An 18,462-nucleotide genomic window follows, 5' to 3' on the forward strand; every position below is an offset into this window, starting at 1 on the left:
ATGAACGATTTTACATTAAGTTGTATACCCTCTTTAACGCTTTATCTAATAGAAAAATAGCTTTAATAAGTTTCCTAGAACAAGCTCCGCAGAAGCGGTAAACTCGTGTCGTTAAACGAAGCCAAGTTGTGACCTGTCAAAAGCATACAGGTTTAAGGTAGAGACATAAGTAATCAGGAGTGTATCAATTCCTACAGCAAATACATATTTGGTTGTTGATATTATGAAGCAAGCACCTTTTAATAACACCCTTTTATGTATGGTAATCATCTTAGAAGGTATCATTAATTAACTCGGAATGGTAATTATCAGGATCAAGAATCTCAGTATAAGAGGAGGCTTTTCCGATACCGTATGCTTACAAATTTAGATAGGTCTAAGAAGTTTTTGCCTCCCAAGCCGGCCAAGATAGCGTGAAGTGGATTAGTTGAACGGGACCTTCGGCAGAATGGTGGGACCTACAAGTTGACTATAATTTTCAGATTCAAATCTGAAGATCGGTGGTCTAGCAAAAGCCGAGACCCTGTTCGTTCCGCAGTATATCACCTAAATCAGGAAAGAACCTGTCTACTCGCTCAAAGACTAAAGGGGAAAAGGGGATAGGAGATATAGACCTCCTTTTTCATAAGCCGTCTCTGCAGACGGGCATTTGCAAGGTATGTAACTTGAGTATTTGATGGTGGGGTTGTTTTGACTCAGGTATTGTATGTACAAAGTTGCGGCAGGCAAGGTGGGGCCTAGGAGACGAAATGCTAACATGGCATATACGATTGGTCAATTTCAATTTATGATACGTCACCGCGGCCTAGGCTAAAGCATTCCGCAGGGATTTAAATGGTAAGCATCACGTGATAGCCCCGCGGACATTGTTTAGATTGTTCAGGTTGGCCCTGCTAAGATCTTGTTGCATAGGTACCTACCTAGGCAGGCTCTGTGGTAATTCGGTACGACCCTGAGCTGGGGAACCGCGATCGGCGGACGTGGGGTACTGTTACTGCGAAATGTGATTCATTGCATGCTGAAATAGAAATTTCTTCTGGGTCACCAATTCCCAAGAGGCGACACCTTTTTTTTTCCCCAACTTTATTTTTATTTTTTATTTATTTTTCCATTACGAGAGCAAAGATGTGTGAAACAAATGGTTCTGCGGCCAGCAATGTATGTCATGTCATATATGCTTATATGATCCTAATTTCCGTTTATCGAAGTTAATATTTGATTTCTCTAGGGCACCAATGGCACCAATGACACAGCGCCTATTCGCCGGTCCAATCCTTACCAGTCCAACCCGGGCGAGTTTTTGTCCAACGTAGGAAGATTCAAGATCATTGAGTCAACTCTCCGAGGTCAGCCTCTTTTTTGTATTAGATTTAACTCCTATAGTTGCTGATAATCGGTTCTAGAGGGAGAACAATTTGCCAATGCCTACTTCGACACCCAAACCAAGATTAACATGTACGTCACCGGTATATTGTGTCTTCTTACTACGCTTCCGCTAACATACATTGTCTAGTGCTAAGGGTATGTTGAATTGCTTTATATTATAGCTTGGTCTCCTACTATATCACGTTGCTAAACCGTCAACCTCGTAGCTCTCGATGCCTTCGGAGTCGACTATATCGAACTCACATCCCCGGCTGCTTCTGAGCAATCGCGCTTGGACTGCATTGAGATCTGCAAGCTCGGACTCAAGGTACGACCTCCAATATATTCATTGGTGTGCGGATTATTCAACTGACATTTTCTTAAGGCCAAAATCCTAACTCGTGGGTTGCTACCGAAAAGACACATACTCTTTACCTACTAATCGTGAACTCGTAGACGTTCGTTGCGATATGCGAGATGTGCAGATGGCTATCGACACTGGTGTAGATGGCCTGGATATTGTCATTGGAACATCACATTTCCTCCGGGAGCACAGCCATGGCAAGGACATGGCCTTCATCACCAAGGCTGCCTTGGAAGTCGTGCAATACGTCAAGGACAAGGGCATCGAGGTCCGATGTACGTTGACAATCTCCTCGGAAGAAGACACGCGCTAATATGGTGTAGTTTCTAGCGAGGATTCTTTCCGATCCGACCTAGTAGATCTATTATCACTCTACAACGCAGTGGACAAGATTGGTGTTAACCGTGTCGGTATTGCTGATACCGTCGGCTGCGCCAGTCCACGACAGGTCTACGAGGTATATTATTTGTTCACGCTGTCAGAATTCGTTCTTACTTACTAACTTGCCGTACAGCTCGTCCGAACATTAAGAGGCGTAGTTTGTGAGTTTAACATCTTATTTCTCTACGCTACGTTTACTGACCAATTGTTAAGCTTGCGACATCGAGACGCACTTCCACAACGACACGGGCTGCGCTATTGCCAATGCGTAAGTTCCAACTCGAAAAGAAAAACAAAGATTGTGTTCCAGGTCACTAACTTGACTTCAGTTTCTGTGCCCTCGAGGCTGGTGCAACACACGTTGACACCAGTGTACTCGGAAGTGAGTATTTTCTGCTGGCATTCTGAATGGGACATAGCAATTACTGACATGTTATAGTCGGCGAGCGTAACGGCATCACCCCTCTTGGTGGCTTCCTAGCACGCATGGTGGTCACTAGCCCCGACTACGTCAAGAGCAAGTACAAGCTGAGCATGATCAAGGAGGTAAGCTAAATTTTGATCAACGAGCGCTTCGCAGAATCTAATATATCCCAGATCGAAGATATGGTTGCCGAGGCGGTGGAGATCAACACCCCCTTTAACAACCCCATCACTGGTTTCTGTGCTTTCACCCACAAGGCCGGTATCCAGTAAGTCAATCCTTGAAACAAGAGATTCTTTCAACTTGTTATAATTGAGAGCTTCTTGGGTCACCCGGCTTTTTCAATTTTAACTCATCCCTTCAACGACTCCTCTCGTGGTATTTCAGCGTACTAACACGAAATGTTACAGTGCCAAAGCCATCCTGAACAACCCCTCCACCTACGAAATCTTAAACCCCGAGGATTTCGGTTTGACGCGTTACGTACACTTTGCTTCCCGATTAACGGGATGGAACGCCGTCAAGACTCGAGTAACACAACTTGGCCTGACTATGACAGACGACCAGGTCAAGGAATGGTGCGTATCGATCTTAGCACTAAAAATTGCGAAAGATATCGCTAACAGATTGTTTATAGTACGGCTAAGATCAAGGCATTGGCTGATGTGCGACCGATAGCTATCGACGATGCTGATTCAATCATTCGTACTTTCCATTTGAATCTACAAAACTTGGTAAATACCAATTGAAGGGAACTAGTAGCGGGAACAAGATAGAGAAAGGTGACTTCCATTATGGAGCGTATTCAAAAAAGCGTCAGCATCAAAAAGGGTGTGGCCAAAAGTCCGGCGTGCATTGCTTCGGTTTGGGGGTTTTAAAAAAGTCTACTGCATCATGAGACGAGGCCATAATGTGGCTTATGTTGTATACAACAGGAACAAGGATCAATTTCACATTATCTATTCTGAAATTACCTATCTGTGATGCGTTTGCGGTCGTATACTATTACGGAAACTTTGGAGATATAACTTTGGATAACTAACAGGTAGATGACTTTTCAGGTTTTGATATTTGAACTGTGCATGCTGTACTATACATACCTAACATACCTCGATAAAGTTCACAATCGAGTGAAAAGTGATTCGCTTCCGAAGACGGTTTAGGAATAGAGATAGGGATTCATCAAGTGAATATAGCAACTTACTTACTTAGGTACCTAAATCTACCAAACATGAACTTCTTATAGGGGATGAAGTAGTCTCGCTCATCGATTTAACACGAAGTGTGATTGTGATTACGTCCACTATAGGTACCTCCTACATACCATCCATGTACGACAATATAGAGAGTTGATTTTACTTATTTTATTTATGTGTATGACACTCATTGCTACTGGCACGATGGATACCTACCTACTCTCTGTGCCGATGCTGATGATATATCCCTGACCCCCTAATCCAAAAAGAAAAAAAGAAAAAGAATAACAGCAATGCAAAGCAATGCACCATACTGCCGTGCCTAACCCAAATACTACTGAACTCCGTTTCCGTTTCCATTTCCCTTGCCTTCATAACCCGCTGCGTCATGTTACATTAGGTACGTATATCATATTAGTCGATCCAGACTAATTTAACCATCATACTTGCTAGACTGATGCGAAGGCCACCACGCAAGCAAGTCATTCCAACAACAAAACGCCCGACCCGGTCCAGCTTGCTTGCTTAGTACATCACATAACACCCCTGCGATCCAGATGCGCCTGCTGGAACTGCTTCAGCAACGTCACCACGCCGGGCCCATCATCCCCGTCGGTAGCATTACTCGCCTCGCGGCTGATGCCACGCCTCGGCGAGCCTTCCCACGTAGATTCGCCGAGACGCGCCACGCTCTCTTCCACATCGCCGTCGTCCGTAAACGCCGTGTCGTGCCTGCGAATAACGCTTCGCGACATGCCGTCTTCCGTAGACTCCTCGATGATATCCGTGTCGCCGGAGGGCAGACCGCGCTGCTGGCGCGCTCGCTGCGGGGTGGTGCGCAGTGCGATGAAGGAGGCGGAGGGTTGGTGGTGCGGGTCGAGGAGCATCGATGCCATTGGCGATGGTGCCACCGCTGGGCCGAAGCGCGGTGTTCTACCAGGTACTGGCGCTCGGCTTCTAGCCCGTTCATTAGGTACGATGCGCGACGAGTGCATGTCTGCGGCGAGGGTGGGCGACATGAGGCCCGGGAAAGCGGGCGGGGGGTGGAACTGGTGGCGTCCGGCTGGTCCCATAGTATGATTGCTGGGAAGGCCGGTCCTAGGATGGTAGACGTAGTTATCCAAAAATCCATGGACAGAAGCTTGCATCTTTCCATGCTTAGTAGCGTAGTAGTCTTCCCGAGCATCGTTTGCGTTGCCTGGCTGTTGCTTTGTAGTACGCTGGTCCTTCTGGAAGTCGAACACGGCAAACGAGCATACGTAGCCCAGACCGTCAACGTGGATTGTGAATTCGCGGAAGAAGTCGATGATTTGATCGCTGCACTTTGGTAAGCTGAAAAATAGCACCATGGGCGTGATTAAGACGCCGATAATCTCCTCGAGAAAGATGATGATTCGCGATTTGTAAAGCTCCGAGAACTCGGCCTTGACCTCGTAGCTGTGGAGTCTGCCTTTCCACTGGTCTGGCTGGTAATGTGTGTACTCGATAACGCTCCGCATCGCAAACTCGGGATCGAACACGTCGTTCTCTTCGGATATCATCCCGCGAGCAACAGCCCATGTCGTCGTGAGAAGCGCAACGAAGGCGAACGTGTTCATCCCTGGAAATAATTCAAAGTCGACAAACATTTCGGGATCAGAGAATCCTACAATGGCCAAAACAGCAATGAGCGCTCCAGAAAAGAACTGAACTGTCCGGGCAACCGACTCTGTCTTTTTCTTTGGAAACTGATCTATATAGTGTTTCGCGAAAGGATATGACATATTCAACCGTTCTTCGAACAAGTGTGGCAGCTCATTGAACTCGCGGAATTTCCACCTGGCAAGGGGTGTGTACTGCCTTGCTCCCAGAGATGAAGTATTGGTTTTGAATTCCTGGGAAGTAGGTAAGCATAATACATTTTATGTCTTCTTCAAGATTACTTACATTGTAGTACGTGAAGATGAAGTCAATAAGGAGGGCGGATGCTGCGAACGGGGCGAATATGAGATTCATCACTGCCGCAAATATAAATCTCGTCTGCATTTCCCTACTAAGGTGTCCACGGTGGTCGGATTTGAGAACTCGTTGGTGAACCTGACCGCCCTCGTTGAAAACAAGGTCTAGAACCCCAAACTGGACCGTCCACTCGAGAGATTTGGAGAACAGCTGCCGATTTCGTAGAAAGGGAATCGGGGCTGTAAGATCTAGTATATCCTTGTTGAACAGGGCGATGATGTAGTTCTCCCGCCTCATCAGCCTGTTCGCGATATCATGAGCATCAAGCCTTTCTTTCGACTGGCTTGCAATGTGCTGTCCCAGCTGTTTAGACAAGAAACGGCGCTGCGATGGGGTAATATTGGTAGCGGTTTTCACATTCTCATCGCGTAAGGCGGTAATCTTGGCCACGACATCCTGCCACGAGACAGTTTGCATATCCTCTTCGGGGATCTCCAGGAGGTAGACGAAGAAATCGCGGATGTGCATCAAGCGCGGTATGTCAAGAATCCACTGAATGCTCTTCCAGACAAAGTAAAAACTACAAACCCAAAGGCTCAAGTTCCATATCCCCCACATGTGCTTGGTACACTGGGGAATCATGATCTGCGACAAGTTCTTACTATCGCGGATCTTGCTGTAATCTATACACTGCGATAACAGGGTAAGTAAAGTCGCAACAAAGACGACTTTCAATAAGTGCAGAAACCTGTCGAGCAAGATACACCACATGCCCGCTCCTAGATAGTAGTCGTAGACGTCCCTAATGAAAACGTCTAGATTAGAGACATTGGCCCATCTAAACATGGCCTTGTCTTTGGGACTGCCTATAAATCCCGGGCTTCTCACGGTGCCGCCTCTTTGGGGTTCGGCAGTTGATGGGCCATATTCTTCGTCTTGGTGAAGCCTCTGACGCGCCTGTGCAGTTTCCCACTGCGCTTGTATCCTCTTGTCCGCAGAGTAACGTCTGGTGGAGTTTCGTGCAGGCCGAGGACTTGTCCTCTGTTTGTTTGGTTTGGACGTGGTGGCATCAAGACCTTCTACCAGAAGAGAGGCGGGGACATCGTTATCCATCTCATCCTCTGGCGGAAGCCATCGTGATCTCGCATCGTGTGGGTTTACTCTAGCAGGGCCGCGACGAGCTTTACTTGCGGTAGCGATAGGGCTGCGTGGGGTAGAGATGCGACTATCGTCGAGGCCAGCACCACCGGCGTGGGCTAGATCATCTTCTTGGAAATGCTGGGCTAAGTTCTCTTCGTCTAAGTCGAGACCGGCTCTACTTTCGACGTCGTCATCTTGAGCATTTCTAAGTCGGTCGTATAAGGGTCTATCGTCGCCAGAGGGTACGAGGCGAGAGAAGAGGTTCGGAGGCATCGTATCGGCTCATAGATGGGTTCATAGATGGGCTCATAGGCGTTGTCGAATTCAATAGGATATCTTCCTTATCATGATTAAACTGACTTAGGTACTTAGAGAGGGAAGGAGAAGAGTGAAAATTGTAAAGGTAGAAAATAGAAACAAACGCCTGACTTTTATTAAGAAGAGAGGAGCTGTTGATCGTCTCAAAAGTTTAAGGTGAATAATTGTAAACCTAACTATCCCGTAGGGCGAAGGTGATAGATAAGCTCTGAGTTATAGCCGAGACAAGATGACGCTTAAAGACCTTCTCTTAACTATAATATAAGATTATAGAATGGCGCAGAATATTAAAGGCCCGGTGATTGAAAGGTGTTTTTAAAAGCATCGGCTGTGCTTCTTTTTTATTAAGAAATGATGAACAAGTTGCAGTTGGTCACTTGAACCCTGAAAACATCGAACGGACCTTATGACTTGGGAGTGAGAGCTTACAGGCAGGCGCACGCGTTCATAGGTACATGTCATAGGTACATGTACCTGGTACCTTAAGTATCAACTAGGGTATCATTATCGATATCGAAATCGGAGGGATGAAGTCATTTCATTTAATAAGCTTAGGTACTACATACCTGTACGTATACGGTATGATCACTTAACTAATAGGTACCTAGGTACTCAACTAATTCCCCCAGCTGCCAGACAACATTTCCTCAGGTGGCGCCTCTTTCACATAGTGGACGTGGACAACTTTCACCTTCATCAACACCTTGGGATATTCAAGATTCCCTTTCAACGCCGTGGTATTCGAATCTACCAACAATTTAACGCTCATCTTTCTTGGAATTTCATCCTCGAGTAAAATGGAAATGAGATGATGCAAGTCAAGACAGCTCAAGATTGTCTAAAGAGGTAACCAATTGGAAATATGAACTATGGCCTCGGATGGCCTCAACTCACCCCGTTTACCTGGACATGATGGACTACCGCTATCGCCAGCAAGCGCGTCATTTCCAGGACGCTCATCAAATCCACTGTCTTCCAAGGTGACGTCTGTATTGTCGACCTCATATGCCGACGCAGAGTTCCGCGAGTCTCTGGCTTTGTTAGACGAGCGTGGCATTAGCAACACCGCTGAAACTCGGAGACAGCTACGGCTGGACGTCCAGAAAGAGGTTATTGACAGTAATGGCAAGATAATTACAGAGTTCGGCCGGGTAGCCGAGCAGTTAAAGAGGATAGGTACAACTATCAATAAACTCAACAAAAACTACCAGGAGATGAGAGGTCACGTCACAGCCGCTCACGAGTCGACGTCCTCTGTGCTTGAAGAGGCGTCTTCCATCATGGCCCAAAGGAAGAATATCGAGACGAAGCAGCAGGTATTAAAGGCCTTCCGCGAGCACTTCCTTCTATCAGAAGATGAGATCGCCTCTTTAACCTTAACAGCCGAACCTGTCGACGACCGTTTCTTCGCTGTTCTAGCAAAAGCGAAGCGCATTAGGAAGGACTGCGAATTCCTTCTCGGCTTCGAGAGCCAGACGCTAGGCCTCGAGATTATGGATCAGACATCCAAAAACTTGAACCAGGCTATGCAGAAATTGTACCGCTGGGTCCAGAAGGAGTTCAAGACCCTTAACCTGGAGAACCCTCAGATCAACTCGTCTGTTCGCCGCGCTATACGCGTGCTTGCCGAGAGGCCCTCCCTTTTTCAGAGTTGTCTAGATTTCTTCGCTGAGGCTAGAGAGCAAATCCTCTCTGATGCCTTCTACCTCGCGCTGACCGGCACGTCCTCAGCTGGTGCTAAGGATAACTCCGTGAAGCCGATCGAGCTCGTGGCTCACGATCCGCTGCGGTATGCGGGTGACATGCTGGCTTGGACGCATTCCGCCGCCGTCAGCGAGAGAGAAGCCCTCGAAATCCTGTTTATATCTGACGGGAACGAGATTGCTAAAGGGATACAAGAGGGCCGCGAGAACGAGTTGTGGATGCTGATGGCTGACGAGGCAGATGGGCCTCCGGAATTCGATGCCGTCAAGGCTCTAAATGAATTAGTCGATAGGGACGTCTCTGGCGCAGCGCGCATATTGAGACAGCGAGTTGAACAGGTCATCCAGACCAACGAGGACACTATCTTAGCATACAAGCTAGCCAACCTCCTCAGCTTCTACCGCGTAACATTTTCCAAGTTACTCGGTGAGGACTCGGTTCTACTACAATCGATGAACAACCTAGAAGCAGAAGCGCTACGGCAATTCCGCTCTCTGATGCGCGACCATATCACCACCCTCGAGGGCGAATTCCAACACACCCCGTCCGACCTCGGGCCGCCCGAGTTCTTACAGGAATGCTTAAAACAGCTAACGGCGATTATGAAAACCTACGAAACATCACTAGCCGCAGACGGCGATCGCGAGGCGGACTTCGAGCCTATCCTAGCCGAGTCCTTTGACCCTTTCCTAGCCGGCTGTTCCAACATGGCCAAAAACATCTCCCCGCCCTCTAATTCCATATTCCTCATAAACTGCCTCCTCGCCGCCCAGACGGCCATCGAGCCCTTCCAATCGTTCACGCGCGCACGCCTCGAGCGCCTACGCTCCGCGATCGCCGAACACAGCGCCCTCCTCGTCGAGAGCCAATACGCCTTCTTCCGCGCCGAATCCTCTCTCTCGCCCTTATTCGCGGCTCTATCGCCCCTCTCCGACGCGCGCCCTGAAGACGTGGCCAAACTCCCCTTGCTCCCGGAGCTCCAGCCGGAGGTCCTGGCGCGCGCGGCCCAGGGGCTAGACGACTTTTTGCCGTCGGCCGTCATGGACGCGCTGGAGAACGTGAAGAACCTCCAGGACGCGAGGCTCGCGCGCGAGGTCACGGAGGAGGCGGCGGATCGGTTCTGCGCCGACTTCGAGCACGTCGAGGAGCTGCTCGTCGCGGTGGATGAGGTGGCTGGGGAAGAGGGACAGGGAGAAGAGAGGGCGGGGTTGAGAGCTGTGTTCCCTAGGACGACGGGGGAGATCAGGATTTTGTTGTCGTAAGCGGTGGAAAAGTTGACAAGGGGAAAGGGAATGTTTAGGTAGGTGCCTAAGATATATATAGCTTGGGCGTATAGAGGGATATGAAAAGGGAGGGAAGAGGTAGACACACTATACCATTATATACCTAAATTAAGGTATATGTCATGCCATCCATATCATAGAGAGAGCGTAAAGGGAAAATCTATAAAGGACATTAACTCTGTATTGAAATATAGCATAACATGGCATAAAATGACATACCGTAGCACACCATCGCATAGCATAGAAAGCTCTCTCTCTCTCTCTCTCTCTCTATATATATATATATGACCACATCGTCGTATCATATTCATTATATTAAATTAGGTAACTACCTAACCCAAATCAATATTCACACAGGTAATACATAAGTCGCTAACATATAACCAATCACCTCTTCCCGCTTCTTCCCCTTTATATACCTCCTTTATAACCCACCCATCCAATGCAATGTAGAACCGAGTATAATCAAGATAGATATATACATAAAAAATATTAATAAAACGCCACCGGCGGCGCCTATCAAGGTGCGTCATGTATATCTTCGTCTTTCTCTATCGACTCGTACACTTCTTCCTCTTCTTTTATCCTTACTCCTACTCCTACTCCTACTCCTATTCCTCCTCTTCCTCTTCCTCTTCCTCCTCCCGCATCAAACCCAGACCCTGACCCTGACCCTGCATTAGAAGTAGAAGTATCCCCCTCCCCCTCCCCCTCCGCCTTAGTCTTCTTAACAGGCCACGCCTCAACATTCGCACTAGGCCGTCTGGCCCTCTTCCCCACGGAATCGACCTCGGCGCCGCCTAAGCTCCCCAACACCAACAACAACCCCTCTCCCCCTCCCCCTCCACCTCCTCCTTCCACCTCGTCGAGCCGCTTCAGCGCCGCGGCGAGCCGTCGCCGCGCCGCGATCTCCCGGTCGCTGCTGGCGGGGCCGGGGCGGTAGAACTGCTGCACCACGCCGACGGTCGCGTGGTAGCACTCGTACAGGAGGAGCCGCACGGGGGCGGTGTCTGGGTCGTCGATGGGGGTGTTTGGAGGAGGAGGAGGGGGGGAAGAAGAGGGGAGGGAGGGGGAGGAAGAGGATGGGGAAGGGGAAGGGGAGTGGAAGAAGCCGCGCGAGAAATCGGCTGAAGGATCTTGGCTGAAAGTTTCGGCGAATAGGGGGTCGCCGAAGACGCTGTTGCTCCAGTCGCGGAGGCCTGTGACGGCGATGGTCTGCTGTTGCTGCTCCTTTTGCTGGTGGTGGTGGTCTGTTTTGTGATGTTTCGGCCCCTTTTCTTCGTCTCCTGGGGTACATTCTGGTATTGCTTTTCTTTCGGAAATATCTTCCGTTTTGGTATGCTTTGCTTCCGGTGCCGTCGCTAATAACTTGTTATCGTCCCCGTCCTTGTCTTTACCCATATCCTGCTTCGAAGCCCGCGATACTAATACGTTCAGGTCGTCGCTCGCGTCTAGTATAACCAGTCTAGCGGTGGTTACACCATCTAGGAGGTAGCTTAGTCTGTTAAAGTAGTTCCTTATTGGCTCGTAGCTGATTGTGACGGCCATGTCCTCCGCATCCCGTAGCACGCTCTCCAGGAGAGAGTGGAAGGTTTGCTTCCACGTCCTCGAGCTACGAAGGCCGAGGTTGGCTAGTTGCGCCGCGTGTAAGTCAGTAGATGGTAACTGGGGACTGACGACTGCCGTAGCCGGTCCGAAGAGCCCGTTCGGTGACACGAAACTCGAAAGTTGTCGTACAAGTTGGCCTTTCTGAAAGTCTACGGTCTGCCTCTCGGATGCTGTTAAGGACATGGGAAGTTCGCCGATAGTAACTCCTCTCGCTGGCTCGAAGATGTTGAAAGGAGCACCCAGTTCTGCCGATGAAGGGACATGGGCAACGAGGACGGGAAGAAACTTGAGCACATCCTGTCTCCAGTTGAATTCTTTCTCAGAACTGATCTCTGGTTTAACCTCCCCTGGACGGATTTGAACGTGTTGATAGAGGCCGATATCCCCCTGGATTGCATTTTGAGTCTTACTGGGAGGTTCTAGTACTCCTTCGAGCATCCATTTTGTTAAAAGGGTCTCTGAAAGATTTAACCCCCTCTCAGACCGAAGTAACCTCAACGTCGGAGGTGGTGGAAGGCTGAGAACTAACGCTCTGCCATCCGAGATCTTAATACTGAAAAACCTTAGGAGCCGGCAAGACGGTAAAGGGCTAACAGACTCGACGGTAATAGTCGGTAATGCTTTCTGGATTGCTAAGCGCATCGATTCGAGTGGATGGAGTCGGTCCATGGCGGCTGTGGGAGATGAGGGCTGGGCTCGTGGAACAGGGGATATTTTGTGACGTGAAGGAAGCCATCTTGTGGAACGAAATAGGCTGGGTACCTCGAGGTCCCCTTTGTACGGATAAGCTTGAGGAGCAGGAGACTCGGTAATGTGGAGTGAATGAAAATGACCACCGGGGCAGACGGGGCAAGGGTCGGTCTGTGCTGCTAAGGCTACCCTTGAATTTGGGTGCATAACTTGTATTTGTGGCATATGCCTTTCTATAGGGTAGAAATTCTATAATAAGGACAGATAATGGCTCAAAGTAGAAGGTTGAGACGGGTGCTGGCTCTTCGGTGAATGATAGGAATACTCAATCAAGACATACGCCGAGACGAGAACCTACTTGAACAAACCCTGTGATAAATGCCTGATCCCGCACAGCTTGGCTTGACAACGTCTTTAGACATGCAGGTATTGAGCGTCTTAGATATATAACCCTTTCTTAAATGACTCTAGGTATCAGATGAATAGAATAATAAAACGACGCTCTAAGGAATGGGTAGTGTTGTCGATAGAAGATATTTTAGATTTATAAGAGAGAACGGAAGCCTTATACAGTCAGGTGTCTCAGCAAACCAAGTTAATAGACGAATATTTGGCGAAGGGATCCGCAAAACCATAGTGTTAGGTATTCAGCCAAGGGCAAAAGAAAAAAAAGAAGCGGTATTACACGATACGATAGGTACTTAAAAGCGACAGGAAGATCTAAAGGAGGCTAAATATGAGATACAACAAGTCGGTTAACTGACGAATAAGGCGTGTTGGCCTGGCGAGCTGGCTCTGAGAGAGACATTGGATTCGCGGCTCAGAAAAGGGAACTAAGGTAATATCAGGTAATACTCGCCTAAGTAAGGCGTGAATAGGTTAATAAGATCAAAGGAAGTGGAGCTACGATGTCGAGTGGCTGCAGCCGTGTACATAATAGGTCGAAATGGACAAAGGACATGCTATACCTCAAAAAGAGCGTAGTAAAACGACCAAGTATGATGGGAAAGTTGTTCCACTCGAGGCACTCAAGGCACTCAAGGGTAATATCTACCCGAATGCCAAGGCGCCAGGCGAGAGAACTCCAAACTTTCTCGAAGCCCAAGCCGGGTTGGTTGAGAATTCCCACAACCGGGAACCCTGGTTAAGTGCGGCAAGCGGGCTGAGAAATGCTCAGCGCTCAGTTCATGAATGATGAGATGATGAGATGATGAGAGAAGCCCAGGCCGGGCAGTTTGTGGGAACTCATTTCAACGTTATCCCCACGCATTATAGCCGTTATGACCGTCGTGACCGCTATACCTATATGACACTGAAGTTGGGAAGACCCCACGAGACGGAAAAGGCTAGATAGAAAGGCTAAGTAGGTAAGCTAGCTATCCGAAGGAAGACGGATTCGCATAGACAGTCACATAATGGACGATTGGGTTTTGACAAGCGAAGTTGCATTGGCACGATGGTTGTCTCAACGTTCACTGGAGTCGCGTACCAATCCAGCGGTGTGCGTAGCAGAGTACCACGAGGATAGCATCACGGTGTGCCTCATAGGAAAGGTGTAGTAGAACTTGGGAAGAGAGACTTTTCGATTGGCTTATTAGCGCGTCGGCCGAATTTGTTAGTAAGATAGTAAGATGGTTGTTAGATAGTTAACAATTAACTACCTAGCCGATCAGCTCGAGTTCGGGTTAGCTTAGCTACCTACTACTTTAGAGAAGTTGGTTTGATGTGTATTAGGTAGTTGTATTAGTTTAGAGAGGATAGGATGTAAGTGGATGTAGTAAGAAAAAAAAAAGTTTCAAGGTTGGCGGTTTGATTAAGCTACTACGTATGTGGTAGGTCGCGATCCAGTATACGACGTGCTAACCTATGCGATGTTAGGTACCTAACTAGATGTACTACCGTACATAGTACGACGTTCCTAGCATTGGGTAAGTAATGTGGGTACCTTAGGTACCTAAATGAAGGTTGCATTAGCAAGCGAGACGGAGATTTTTTGATTGGTTGGCAGTAAGCGAAATGGCTGAAAATGGTAAGGTTCTGAAGCCTTAATTATGGGTCGCACTCCGTTCCGCCCTTGCTCCTTAAGCCTCCTTTCAACTAAGTAAACGGGGCCCTGTCCACCCCGAACCCGATTCCTCACATCCTCACGTCCTCAAATGAAAATAAAGTATTTTAATCATATGTTGTAATATATTTATTTTACTACTACTAGGAACAATGATTGTTCCCGTTTAACCCCTGTGCTGACTTTACAATTTCCATCATCAATATGTCAGTAAGCGGGCAATCATCAAACAAATATCATCACCACCATGTCATCTCCAATACCAAAAAAAGCTGCAGGTATGCTCATGTAAGAGGGATTGACATCTACCTTGGCCTATCATCTCTCTAATAGAGGTACCGACAACCCGTGAACTTGATAAAGATATCCACGGTTTCTCACAGGTACATATCTTAATTTACCGCCTTCGTAGCTACTAATCTCAACACCAACTACTTACACGGATATTAATATCGCGGACTACTGCCTTAGTTAATCTTTGCAATAAAATAACGATCTATTACCAGTCAAAGGAAGCACCTACACGTCTTGCCGTCCCGGCTCCTTCGATGCAATGTTACGTGCGGTGCCGACAGCACGGAACAATCCAGACCTCCATCATCCCCGCGTAGGCAATATACGTGTTATCCGTACATATATGGCAGTTGGAAGCCTTCCGGCGCCAGCCATTTCTCGACTTTTCACTCGTCAGAGTACGATAGGAGGTAATTATGTAGATTAGTAACTCGTCATCTATCCACCCGCCTCATACCGGCTCCTTTTCACCATATTCCTACGGGTTGTGACCCATATGTTTTCTTTCCTCTTTTGTTTTTTGTTCCCCCTTCAAATCAATAAACAAATAGCGATTCTCGCAAGTAGCTAACCAGCTTCCCGGTCCGTAATTCATGTAAGGTGTCGTCAATTTTTGCCGCAATAGGGCTTAGCGCGGCTGTGCCTCGATCTGCTCGGTATAGAATAAGAAAAACCTCGTGTTAGATGTCTGAAGCGTTTTATTTTTATTTGTGATTGCAAACTTGAACCAGTTCCTTTAACTCCTCAGGGATCTTCTTGTTGGATTGACGATCCATCGCAGCCTCTCTTGGGTAATCAAGCACGTTGCCATTTTCAACTCGGCATACCCGTGTCCCGATCCCCTTACCTACTGCGTAGTTCCCGGTTCTAGCTAGAAAGCGGCATCAAGGGGATCCGCAGTTCAGCCGCGTAATTGCGATGGCTCAGATCTATCAGAGTACTATAATAAGTTACGTGTTCGCTTTGGCTGCGCTGATCGTCACGTTACTTTGACGAGTCCCTTGGAAACAGCTAGTACCGGTATATTCATATTTTCCTTACGTTCGTAATTATGACTCGACGAACATACGGTTCTTGTATATAGGGTTGCCTCCTAATTACATAATAAAGTAAACAGTCTCATCATCTCTTCATATTGCTCAAGCTCCTAGTATATAACAGGTAACTGTTATGCGGTTCGGATTCCTCCGTAAATTGCCGAGCCCTAGTAAAAGAGACAGTTGATTTGTCCCTTGCACTTGCACTTGCACTTGGTCTAAACCCGTGTTAGAAGTAAGGAGTCGAATTTAGTAGGTAGACGTAGATATTGCATAGAGGTTTGTCGTGTTGATGTGGCCTGCTAGTCTCATCTTTCTTGTCAAAGGGGATAGCACTGTCTTGTACTTACGTATAGAAAAAGATATTAGAAAACTACCTAAAGTAACGCTATCGGATTGTATCTAAGTATCTTAGGAGAGTTCCCGGCAGCCTCCAGCGCTGGAAACTAAAATGCCGAAGCTTAATAAAGGGTTGAGCAAATCATATATTCCTTCTTGAATAGACGAATGCGAGTATGAGCGGCTACATCCCCCAATGGGTAAAGACGCCATTGGCCAATGACATGCTTCTCCTTAGCCCCGTATAAGCAGTCCGTCGATCATCGATGAAGTTAATGCAACCCCCCTCCTTCCATGAACGACATCTGCATCGGGACCTTGAAGGCATCCGGTAATCTTAAGCGAAAAAGTTACCCTGTATATAGCTACTAGCTAGGATGATCTGCTCCCCTACATCCCATGTTCCTTTATCAGGTCTTAAGTCAGGGACATATTTTCTTATTGTCCTCACTAAGTTCGTGTATACCGATGATGCGGCTCTTCGTCTAATACATACCTACCTACCAAATGTAGCATTTCCTCGCTACCTAGTAGCGAATCAAACATGTTATTCGGTCCCAGGGTTCACTTACTGGTGAATCTGATTACCCCTGGATGTGAGGATGGCTACATTCCGAACCTAACCTCCATACTGCCTAGGATATTGACTGGCATATTGGTGCCATTGGGCACTTTTGCATGGAAGCTCGAGCTCAGCTGTCAGGGGCTTCACTTCTTTCTTTTTTTTTTTTTTTTTTTTTTTTGGAATAGTTCAATATATCCGCTCGAGTCTTGCAGTATTCGGCACAAATCAGATTTCAACCTCAACAGAAAAAAAAAAACCCCTTGGCCATGCTAGCCAAGTTGGCCTCGATCATCATACGCATCGGTGGAAATACCTTTTTCGGGTATCATTCAAATCTTGCGAGTAGTTCTATGCATGGCCCCATCTCGTCAATGGTAAAACAATGACAGCTGGAATCTAGCTATATGATGTGGAGATAGTACTATGTAGTCGAAGCACTTAAATAAAGCTCATATAGGTCCCATTAGCCTGCCTTGGTAGGTAAGCATACCTAAGTGTGGGTATATTCTCCATACGTCCACTTCGATATTACGTTGCATCTGAATGGAATCTTGACAGCGTGGGGCCATTGAACAGTAGTATACACCGGAAGGGATATCGTTGCAGCATCTGAGCTTTTAAATGGCTCAAAGAAACATACCGAGTCGAGCATAGCTCCAGTTGTCGACGCATCTCGCAGTGGCCACATAATACGACTACCTACAGTTCACGAGCATGTTAGATTTGACCAAAGCTCACTGCCTACGTAGGTAACTAGCATCAAGGTATGCTAGGTATCCATCTCCCTTTAAACTTCTGCTTAAACTTGTGGTGATGTGCAACGAGGCATGGTAAACCCCGTCGCCTCCCAAAGCGTCGGTACCTAAACCATGTTAGCTTTTTAGTACGCTGCTAAATTAGTAGAGCCCACTTGTCCGGTTACCGTCACCGTTACCGTTACCCTTCCAAGCTTTTTGGAAATTTAAGGGGCTTCGGCGGGTCAGTGTGATAGCTCACAGGGGGGAATTCAGCCGCTCGGCATTCGGTATCTATCTATAACCATAGAAGGGACTTGGGGTATTGAAATAATTAATTAGAGCTTCTTAGTCATTAGTATCGACGACACTATTTATTCTATAGTCAGTTACCTATACAGAATAATGAGATCTAGAGGAAGGAGACGCAGAAAAAAGAAAAGAAATAGAAATAGAATAGGATTCCAGCATTATTTGAATGGAAGCTATCAAACCGAGACTTAAAATCACGAGCATATCTATATTCCCAACCCTTCGAGTTCAAGAAGGTGTTATGTTGGTAGGGGATATTTAGCTGTAACTACGATACCAGAGCACCCTCTTTCCTCGTGATCGCGAACTCTCAAGGATTCAGACACTGGGAGGCTGTTCAAAGCATGTCCCAACTTTCCGACAGCGTGAACTACCTAGCAAGGCAATAATGGCAGTTTTCGCGGACCCAAGCTTCAGGAGTAGACCCGACTATTCTATATCTGTGCCCAACAAGTGTTTGGCCTGACATTACTTAGAGATCTCGCAATTTTTACCATGTGACCCCCATGAATAGAGTATTTCCTACATAATAAAATAACATGTTAGTCTAATATTATGATAGGTACCTCTAACGTAGCAGACTTTGACGTTGCTTCACTTCGCGATATAGACAAAAGATTATAGAAGTATATGTGGTTAGAGACATATAACGTATACTTGACCACCAGGATAGTTAAAAGTGTATACACTATTGTAAGAATATAA

At 47.2% G+C, this 18,462-nt stretch overlaps 4 protein-coding genes across 4 annotated transcripts; 2 read left to right on the plus strand and 2 right to left on the minus strand.

Annotated features, from left to right (window-relative positions):
- The first annotated feature begins 982 nt into the window (after positions 1 to 982).
- F4812DRAFT_448467 (homocitrate synthase) lies at positions 983 to 3,734 on the plus strand. The gene is made up of 15 exons (XM_047935864.1): positions 983 to 1,158; positions 1,229 to 1,346; positions 1,404 to 1,455; positions 1,514 to 1,521; positions 1,593 to 1,693; positions 1,751 to 1,766; positions 1,822 to 2,004; positions 2,053 to 2,186; positions 2,244 to 2,271; positions 2,324 to 2,378; positions 2,440 to 2,492; positions 2,550 to 2,656; positions 2,708 to 2,802; positions 2,945 to 3,112; positions 3,172 to 3,734. The coding sequence occupies exons 1-15, from the start codon at positions 1,126 to 1,128 to the stop codon at positions 3,281 to 3,283; spliced, it is 1,263 nt and encodes a 420-aa protein (XP_047785296.1). The 5' UTR covers positions 983 to 1,125; the 3' UTR covers positions 3,284 to 3,734.
- On the minus strand, positions 3,670 to 7,081 carry F4812DRAFT_469635 (APG9-domain-containing protein; the record flags this gene model as incomplete). Its single annotated transcript, XM_047938891.1, has 2 exons — positions 3,670 to 5,604; positions 5,657 to 7,081. 2 exons carry the CDS (start codon positions 7,079 to 7,081, stop codon positions 4,264 to 4,266), a joined length of 2,766 nt encoding a protein of 921 aa, XP_047785297.1. The 3' UTR covers positions 3,670 to 4,263.
- Positions 7,082 to 7,750: 669 nt separating this feature from the next.
- F4812DRAFT_448471 (oligomeric Golgi complex subunit 6) lies at positions 7,751 to 10,403 on the plus strand. Its single transcript, XM_047935865.1, has one exon. The coding sequence runs from the start codon at positions 7,996 to 7,998 to the stop codon at positions 10,090 to 10,092; it is 2,097 nt and encodes a 698-aa protein (XP_047785298.1). The 5' UTR covers positions 7,751 to 7,995; the 3' UTR covers positions 10,093 to 10,403.
- A 229-nt stretch (positions 10,404 to 10,632) lies between these two features.
- On the minus strand, positions 10,633 to 12,618 carry F4812DRAFT_453872 (uncharacterized protein; the record flags this gene model as incomplete). Its single annotated transcript, XM_047936543.1, has 2 exons — positions 10,633 to 11,363; positions 11,409 to 12,618. The coding sequence occupies 2 exons, from the start codon at positions 12,616 to 12,618 to the stop codon at positions 10,633 to 10,635; spliced, it is 1,941 nt and encodes a 646-aa protein (XP_047785299.1).
- Between the last annotated feature and the right edge of the window lie 5,844 nt (positions 12,619 to 18,462).

This window comes from Daldinia caldariorum (genome assembly GCF_022478825.1).
Source record: "Daldinia caldariorum strain CBS 122874 unplaced genomic scaffold F4812scaffold_33, whole genome shotgun sequence".
Classification (NCBI taxonomy): Eukaryota; Fungi; Ascomycota; class Sordariomycetes; order Xylariales; family Hypoxylaceae; genus Daldinia; species Daldinia caldariorum.